The following is a 10,155-nucleotide window of genomic DNA, read 5'->3' as shown; positions in this document are numbered from 1 at the left end:
AAAGATGTTTGACAACACCAAACTTAATCACAAAAACAAAGTTACACCACATACAAGTACTGTATTGATGGTGTATTATTGCATTTCTCATTTCTATTTGATATTTGCATGTTACCATTTATAAATAAAGAGAACATGGCATTTTATATTCTGCATCACATCATTTGCATCTTTTCTAATGTCCTGTTAAATCTTTTGTCATGAAAGAATCCCACCTAGTCTTAGTGAGATGCATAGCATGGTACCTCTGTTTACACACTGCACTCCAGCTTCTAAACAAGTCAAGAAGAGTATAAAGTCCAACATTTATTAATTTCTAGTGAACTGTAAATCAATATCACTAAGCATTGATGCAGTTGCTTTGGGTTCATACTTGAAAAAAGCTCTTCTATTGTTTTGTTTCAATGTAGGTTTTGGGAGACCTCACTGAATGATATCAATTCTATAACCACTATCAAGGTGCGTCAGTCCACTGTTATGTTTATGAATTGCTACATCGCTCCTGTCACTGAAATCTTCCATATGCACGAGAGCAAAAAGCCTCCAGCTGCTGCTACAAAACCAGTATATCTGGTAGTAAATCCCTCAGAAAAACTGGTGTGGCACTGTTGTTATTATAACAAAGCAGTTCTAATGACAGATCGTGGTAGCTTCTTAACAAATGATGGCTTTGAGACCAGAGAAGAAATTAAAGTCATCTTCACTAGTGATGCCACAATCAAGGATGCTGCGTTCTTAGGAGAGAACATTCTTTTCTTCATTGATGGCTCAATATACCTTCTAACACAGGAGTGGCAATTGCTTCAGCTTGAAATTGATCAGAATCTTCCTAAAAATACAGTCAAAGGAATCACATCAAGGATCAGGTGCTGGAAGAATTATCCAATTATAGTGAGTATGACTCTGATTGTACTATATCTAACATAAAATTTACAAAATATTCATTCAGTTTATGGTCTTGTTTTCAAATTAAAATCAGAATATTCATGTTAAATGAAATTACAGGTGATGAATGAAGCTAGACATGACCACAACAGTCCAGATGCTTGTTTAATATTAACAGCACATACACACACATACACATGCACTAATTATTTGTGTGAACTGTTTTTACTTTATGCCTAATGTTTACATTTTTAAAATTATGTTAAGCTTATTTTCTTACAAAAAGAACAATTACAACTACAATAAAAAAATGAAATGCTCATATTTGTAAGTATACACAAGGTAATATTGGTCATGTATTATCTTTCAGTTTGTTTGATTGGTTTGGAATAAGAAAGTTATGAAAGAGACATGCTTTTTGTCATTTGATTACAATTTATAATATTTATATACAGTAAATTATTTATATTGTAATTTATAATAATGCATAAATTACAATACAGTGGAACCTCGGTTCACGACCATAATTCGTTCCAAAACTCTGGTCGTAAACCGATTTGGTCGTGAACCGAAGCAATTTCCACCATAGGATTGAATGTAAATGCAATTAATCCGTTCCAGACGGTACGAACTGTATGTAAATATATTTTTTTTAAGATTTTTAAGCACAAATATAGTTAATTACACCATAGAATGCACATCGTAATAGAAAACTAAATGTAAAAACATTGAATAACACTGAGAAAACCTTGAACAACAGAGAAAACTAACATTGCAAGAGTTCGCGCTATAGCCTTACGACCCGATGGGAAAAAAAAAGGAACATTTGAACAAATCCGAACTTTATTTAAAAACCAACCACAAGCAACCAAGAAAGTAACATTGCAGCAGTTCGCGCTATAGTCTTACAACCCAATCGCTGTATAAACATTTTTTTTAATAAGTTTTAAGCACAGGGGAAAAAAAGGAACATTTGAACAAATCCGAACTTTATTTAAAAACCAACCACAAGCAACCAAGAAAGTAACATTGCAGCAGTTCGCTCTATAGCCTTACAACCCGATCGCAGGGGAAAAAAAATGAACGTTTGAAAAATCCGTAACTTAATAAATAACAAAGAAAAGTAACATTGCAACAATTCACGCTACGAACCAAAAAATGAACATTTGAAAAATCTGTAATACAAAAACTAACCATAAACCACCAAGAAAACTAACCTTGCATGAGTCGAGTTTGGGCATGAAGTGAGGAGGAACTGGGTGGAGAGGAGGTTACAGTGCTTAGAAATCTTGGTTAACTGCAAAATCACACGTAATACTGTAGAGCATAAAGAGTTCACAGGTAAAGCACGCACGACTAACTGAGAACAATGAACAGGGAGAGGCTGAACACGTGCTTAAATACAGTAATCTGCGCGTACGAACCGGAAAGGGAAATGAAATAGAGCACAAAGAGTTCACAGCAAAAGCACGCACGTCTGACCGAGAACAATGTAACACGTGCGAAAATCATCGGCGCGCACAAACCGAAAGGGAAACTGGCTTGTTCGTATACCGAGTGTGTGGTTGTGAACCGAGGCAAAAGTTTGGCGAACTTTTTGGTCGTAAACTGATTTGTACGTGTACGAGACGTTCGTGAACCAAAGTTCCACTGTATATGGAGGATGCAACATTAGTAACATTTCCCCTTGCATCTTCTAGCCCATGTAAATCAAAATTAATGCAGAATGTATCCGTTAATGAAGTAGATACATTGTCCTTTGCCACAGGATATAGTATAAGTGGAATATGGATAAGTATTGTAACAATCGAGGAGTGGGGCATCTTTGGGCCGTTGTTACAGAGCTTATGCCATCTGCTGTCTCCATTGTAGACTGCCCTGCAATGCCACAACCATGCATGGCTGCCAGTGGTTCCTTCCATGGAGTCCCACATACTGTCATCCACATTTTTCACTTCCTGGACGTTGACACCACCGTCTATATTCATTTCTAAAAATAACAAAATACAGTAACTACAGTAAAAGTTACTGCAACCATAGGATGCTGGAGGCCCTGTACTTATACCTGAATAATATATTTAGCCCAACTTAAATTAAAATGTATTTAAGCAGTGACAACATACTGTATGGCGACTTTGCTGTGAGAATCTCCACAAAAGAAGGAAATCCATTTTTAAAGAAACTTTACTGTGTGTAGCACCATTAAGCAAAAAAGTCTGGCCATGTATTTTATTTTAGTGAAAGATCAACCCTGCTGTAATGTATCTCTACCAGAAACTATAAAAGACTATTGTTTTTCATACTGATTTTCTATCAGGATGATGTTTTCATGAGGGGGATGTGATGCCTGGCCATAATCCAAATAAGGTAATAGAAATGTTAGGGACTCTCTGATTATATACTGTAGTTAGATCAATATACTGTATTTTCAAATAAAAATTTTATTATCTTGGGCATATTCACTTAACAAGATTTCTAAGGCTATGATCTCAAAGGACTGTTACCATTGATTATACAGTTAATATGCATTTTTCCATTTAAATCTAAGTATTTAGCTTGTACTAAAAAAGTATTTTGCTTAAAAGATTAAATTTCGTATTTCTCAAGTTAAAGTTTTTTCTTCACAATCATGGTATATAAAAGTTTGTTTGTCACATGAAGTTGCATTCTAAAGTGAAGCATGTTTTATAAACTTAGAAAAATAACTAGCCCTCTTTTGAGTTTTATAATAGAGCTTGTGGATACTGTGGTCTCATTATAAAGAAAAGTCTTAAAATTTACAGAAAATGTCAATTTTACAAGCAAAAAATGTCATTGGGCATTGATCTGCATCTTGAGATTACACGTATATTGCAAACAATGACTCAACAAACTTATCAGTAAAGTCAGCTCCATTATTGGGCTAATCCTGGCCTATTGTTCTATGCAAAGCAGTCTCCTGGGGAAGAAACTTGAGCTCAAATGATGCACAATGGCTGAAGAAACTTACCAGTAAAACCTGCCCCATTACTGGGCTAACCCTGGACACATTTTTGGACAAGCTGTCGTGGAAGAGAGGATGGTGGCAAACTGGATGCCCTAATGAAAATCCCCTCCATTCCCAAAGATCTGTCTTGGAGCACTTTTAGCCACAGGCTCATTCCACCACGGTATGCTAGAAACACTGTAGGTCTTTTCTGCCCTCTGCTATCATGCAATTCAGTGTTTCCTCCCTATGCCTCAAACGAAATACTGATACTCTTTAAGTTAATTTTGCTATGATCACACCTCTGCTGTGAGACTGAGCCATTTTTAAAGAAGACCAGCTGTATGCCTCACTAACATATGTTACTCATCCTCACTGCAACTTGTGGAACAAGGAGGTACTGGACCGCAATGAGATGGATATACCTTGGAAAGTCACATCCAGGTACCATTATTGGATTAATTGAATGTTGATGCCCAATGGTAAATTGCTGTCTCTGTTTTGTAGACAACTAGACTAGACTGAAAAAGGCATAGTAAGGCATACTAAGGCAGAGTGGTGGCTCTGAAATTAGGGATTTGCACTGGCAATCGGAAGGTGGCCAGTTCAAATCCCATAAATGCCAAAAGTGACTCTACTTCATTGTGCCATTGAAGTAAGGCCCTTAACCTGCAATTGGTCCGTCCTGGGTATGACATTAATCTGCATCCATGTAGGCCATCCACTCCACCATAAAAAACCTCACATTGTTCCATACCATCCGAACTAGTGTGGTGCTGAGGTGTCACCCATTGCATGGCTGCACTTGGGTCCTAATCTGGGATCCTGAGTTGGTTTGTCATGTGTTGGGTGCGGTAATGTGCTGTATCAGTGTGTGCTCCTAACCTCTCTCTCCTCTTTCAATATGTGGGAGTATATTTTTTCTGCAAAGAGCAGAGCAAGCATCGGGCTCAAGGAAGGAACACCATCTGAACAGGGTACCAGTCAGACACAGGGAGAATACACAGACACAAAGGGGCCAATTTAGCAACATCAGTTCACAAACGTTTAATCAGTTTGAATTTTTAATTAGTTCAGTACAGATGGTTTAACAAAGTCAGTACGGTTGTGCAGAGCTGTCATTCCAAGTCTGAATACTTTTTACATGTTGTACCTGAGCATTAATGGATTTATTGAGACTAGTAAGTGCAAGTGAATTTATTCACTCAAACAAGTTCTTTAATTACCATATCCTTACCAGGAACAACTCATCATGCATTAAGAATGCATAACAAGTTTGGAGGAAACAGTGATTGACATCATCCTTGTGAGTGGAAGTGGAAGTAGTGCTTAGGTTTTTGTGTTGAGGTGTGAAATACTCAAACAACAAATTTTGCTCCTATAACTTTGCTTTTCTGGTTGCTACTAAGGAGCCATACAGGACTTTTTACAGCATTTTTTCCATTTAGAAGGGTCTTTGACTTTTTCGTTTTCGCCAGCACAGAAACAAAAGGCATTGAAGGTTTAGGGAAGCATTTGGAAAATTACTTGTTAATGTTGTGGAAAAACTTGTTTTCAAAGAAGTCATTCACAGAGACCAGATGAAAATGCAGAACAATTCTTTATTTGTACACAGGTATGCACAAATGTCCCAGTCCATTGAGTGAACAATTCATCTGCCTTTAAGCTTTTCTTTTTACATTACCTCATCCAATACATCATGTCATCTTACTTTTAATATGCATAATATGCATAGCTTCATCCAATCAATGAGTGGCACCAGTGTTTTCTGACTCCTTTTGACTCTCTCATTATAATAATAATAATAATTCATTACATTTATATAGCGCTTTTCTCAGTATTCTGAATATTGTCCTGTAAATAGGGGTGATCTGAAGACTCTTCTATTGATTTTAGCACCGCTAAAGGAGGGGTGTTTGGGCTTTCCCATTAGTTTATTTCCACTTTCTAGAAGGGAGGTCATTGCTCATCTACTTTTTTAACTACATTTTTAACCTTGGCAACTATCTTGGTGGCTCCTCTAAGATGATACAAAAGCCTCATGTGCCTATAATGGTAGGTCAGATTTTGAACAGATGCATCAAAGTCTAAGCAGGATGGCCTGGGATAAGCTTTTTAAGTGTGGAGATGGTTGAGAAGCAGTGAACAAGTATAAAAAATGTTTTTTACAGTATATATTGTTCCCATTCTCTGCAATTCTTTGATTCTTTTCACTTTCTTTGAGAGACGGGGTGCATGTGATTTTAAAGGAAGGTTGAACCTTCTCCTGATTGGATTAAAGTCACTTCTAGGTGCAGAATCACTTTTTTCTAATAGGCGAGTTCCTCTGGCCATCTCAGCTGCCATCCTTTCGATTGTAGGTCTTTGTCTTTGGCTTCAGCCAATTTCGTGCCTTCTAGCTCAAATAGTCTTTAAAGGGGCCTCTGGAGAGATGCCAGTGGAACTCTAATTTACACCTTTTTATCACATCAAGTCCTGGCAGATCTTGGTACAAGCTGGAGTCACTTAGTTTGGAATGCAAGTGGGGGAAGGTGCAGCTGGATGTCTGTATCCTTGTTAAATCCGCTTTCTTAACAGGTCTGGTGTGCCATTTAAACCTAGCAGAATGGGGAATGCTCACTATGTCATACAACAGAGGAGAAAGTAGATTAAGAGGCGATACAAGGAAACAACCAAAGGATACAATCAAATTGGTGTTAAGACCTCATCTAGAGTATTGTGTTTAGTTTTGGTCTCCAGGCTACAAAAAGTCTTAGCAGTACTACAACCATTCCAGAGAATACCAACTAAACTGATTCCATGTTTACAGGGGATTAGTTATTAAGAAATATTAAGCAAAAGGGGATTAAGAGGAAACATTATTGAAGTATTTAAAATTATGAATGGAACTAGCACAGTGGATTGAGACTGCTACTTTAAAATGAGTTCAACAAGAACATGGGAACACAGTTCGAAACTTGTTTAGGATAGTTTGTGCAAACCTGTTTCTTCACACAGAGAACCATAGACTTATAAATTTATAGGGACCTTTAAAACTGGAAGTAATGTTATTGTGGAAGAATTAAGTGGACAGGAGTGACAATCTTTGTTGGGATGAATGGCCTGATCAGCTCTAATTTTCTAATGTTCTGAAGAAAGTCAATAATTGTTTTGTGGGAATTCAGTTTGCTCTATCACAAACTCAGAGAAACTGCAGCATCCAGATTGGTTTTGGTCTTTCAAAATTACAGTGTAATCACTGTGAAAAGTGACTCTACTTCATTGTGCCATTGAAATAAGGCCCTTAACCTGCAATTGCTCGTATATATTCCATCTATATTCCATCTGAACTAGTGTGGTGCTGAGGTGTCACCCATTGCATGGCTGCACTTGGGTCCTAATCTGGGATCCTGAGTTGGTCTGTCGTGTGTTGGGTGCGGTAATGCGCTGTATCAGCGTGTGCTCCTAACCTCTCTCTCCTCTTTCAATATGTGGGAGTGTATGTTTTCTGCAAAGAGCAGAGCAAGCATCGGGCTCAAAGAAGGAACAACATCTGAACAGGGCACCAGTCAGACACAGTGAGAATACACAGACACAAAGGGGCCAATTTAGCAACATCATTTCACAAAAGCTTAATCAGTTTGAATTTTTAATTAGTTCAGTACAGATGGTTTAACAAAGTCAGTGGGGTTGTGCAGAGCTGTCATTCCAGTGTCACAGCATCAAAGTCTGAATACTTTTTACATGTTGTACCTGAGCATTAATGGATTTATTGAGACTGGTAAGTGCAAGTGAAGTAATCACTTCACTTCAGATTTGTTATGAATTTTACAAAGCACAATAAAACTCTTAATGTGTTCTTTCCACTGCATTGCCACTTGGTGTAAGCCTCACTCTGTATATGATATAAAATAACAACATAGAATGTAACTGGTAAAAAGTTTGGGACATTTAGGTACAAATAATTATATGATTTGAGCGCACATCTGTCTGTTGTATCGAGCCATGGCAGAACCTAACTGCTGAAATCTAACTGCCGCCAAATTAGGATTATAAGCAGAGTATAGCATGGCACTGGGGGCTTGTTGGTATTTTCATAACACCACACACAGTGGCTGCTGTGAGCAGACAAGCAAACAGGAAATGTTTCCTTACCTCAAGAAAAATAGTTCCAAGAATCAGTGATAAAATAATTATTTCTAGTTTCTTTTTGTTTTCACAAAGACAGGCATGTTTTCTGAAATGATAACATTTGCTGCTTGAAAGTGGAGGTATTTGGCAAATTTTAAGGCTTTGAACATGGTATTTTTAATATTTCTAAAAAAAGCTTTACTTATCGTACAATGTCTGTGAAGAAATTACCCTTTAATATCAGACAAGAAATGAAGAAGCATTGTTTTAAGCTGTAAGAATATCAGACAAGAAATTAAGAAAAAATGTTTAAAGCTGTAAGAGAAGGTCTAACTACACAGCATACATGCGAACTGAAACAATCTTCAAGAAAGCTGATGTATTAGAACGTCAGGTACAGGATTTTATAATATAATCAAGAACTGTTAGGACACCTGTGCAAATTATTTGCTTCAACTTGCAGGGTTTCATTTGCTTTAATTGCTGCAGAACATCTGTAGGTTGCAACCTATTAGTTGTTCCCTGTAGGTGGCTTTTGCCAACCTAAACTTTAAATTTAAACCTGTGGCAGTTTACTGCTTACCTTTTAACCATTTCACTGATTAACTTTGAAGAAAAACTTTAAAAATCAAGGTGTTCTAAAACCTTTGATTGGTAGTGCACATAAAGTGCTAATTTGTATTTTTTTTTCTTCTGATTTAGGGTGACACATTAAGCACAGTGGCAGTATGGACAGATACTGCTCTCTACCTTGCCAAAGAAAACAACATGAATAATTTTACCAAAAATGTGGAGTTGACTCTCTTGAGAAGTCCCTTCGACATTCCAGAAGACTCCATCATATTGACAGTGTCTTTTGCTTCTTATCCTGCTGAGGTAGCAATTTTGACTGGAACTGCATTGAATCAGCAATTACGTCTCATCATTTACAATGAAGTAACCAACACCTCAACACTAACTTCTGCTTTTTATAGCACTAAATTTGAAATACTGAGTGGTGGACCCATTAACTTGATTTTCTTTGAGTCTACGTCATTGTCTGCTTTGCTGTGGTCAGACAACAATATTTATTACAGTTATAACAACAACAGTGATTATGGAAAGATGGAGGTGATTGGAGAACCCCTGACTTCCAATCCTGTTCATCAGGTTGTCACAGGTAAGAAGTTCATCCTCTTAATCCTCAGTGTGTTCACAAAAATCAACAGGGTCCCAGAAACAAAAAAGACAAAAAGTCAAATACACTTCAGTGTTGAATTTATTTTATAATTTGACATCCGTAAAACTTCTGTGCTGTGCTGTTGCTGATCTTTTTGGGGTCAATGGTATTAGCAGGTTGTGTTGTGCTAGTTAGATTAATTCTCTAGGTTTGGTACATTGATAACAAGTAAAAATTGAAAAAGAAAAGTGAGTTTTAAAGATATGCATTTTTTTTATTATCCCATCAATATGTCAATATTCAGCACAATTTGTTTCTGGACATCTAATCCATGGCACAGATAAGCCCCAGAAAAGTGAGCAGAAAAATTTGCCTTACAAGGGTTAAAAGGCTGATTGGCTGATTATTAGGATTAATAGTTTGATTAGTAGAGACATGGTTTCCAGTCAAACTTACTTAGAAGATCCAGCAATGCTATGCAATATGTGGTCCGATCAAAAAATGTGATTTGAAAGTTACCCAGACTCTATTCATGATTTACTACTAATTTGACAGGAATATAAGTAAAACATCAGCGTAAAAGCTCATATAGCGCTGAAGACATTTTTAAAGTTGGATTTCTTTGCATTGTCGAAAACATTCTGCCCAGGTTTTGCTGAGTTTGTAAAGAGCGCCTGAAGGTTCTCCTGCTTCCAGTGCCATAGCTGTAGTATCTTAATCAGATACCACCAGATCACGAGGGGGCGACCGCCCTGGTTACTGTGGGGGCCACAGGTACAGAGCTTTGAAGCTCAACCCTGGAGGGGCCCGTGGTCACCACCAGGGGGCGCCCCAATGCCTGGAGAGCCCTGGACCTCAGCACTTCCGCCACACTAGGAAGTGCTGGGGGGAAGAGGAGCAGGGACACCGGGGATACAGCCGGCACTTCTGCTACACTGGAGCGTGTCGGTGGAAGATTGCCGGAGCACACCTGGAGCACATCCGGGGTACAATAAAAGGAGCCGCCTCCCTTCATTCACGGCTGGAGTCGGGTGGA

The 10,155-nt window shown here is 37.8% G+C and overlaps 1 protein-coding gene across 1 annotated transcript in view; it reads left to right on the top strand.

Moving 5' to 3' along the window:
• The first annotated feature begins 219 nt into the window (after positions 1-219).
• LOC127527084 (cation channel sperm-associated auxiliary subunit epsilon-like) overlaps positions 220-10,155 on the top strand; it is a 125,732-nt gene continuing 115,796 nt past the window's right edge. The window contains exons 1-2 of the mRNA XM_051924702.1: positions 220-891; positions 8,663-9,119. Of these exons, the coding sequence (XP_051780662.1) occupies positions 478-891; positions 8,663-9,119 (871 nt within the window). The 5' untranslated portion in view covers positions 220-477. The remainder of the gene's footprint in view (positions 892-8,662; positions 9,120-10,155) is intronic.

Source organism: Erpetoichthys calabaricus, chromosome 3, assembly GCF_900747795.2.
Source record: "Erpetoichthys calabaricus chromosome 3, fErpCal1.3, whole genome shotgun sequence".
NCBI lineage: Eukaryota > Metazoa > Chordata > Cladistia > Polypteriformes > Polypteridae > Erpetoichthys > Erpetoichthys calabaricus.
Note: the sequence above shows the minus strand (reverse complement) of the source record. Positions and strands in the feature narration are given on the sequence as shown.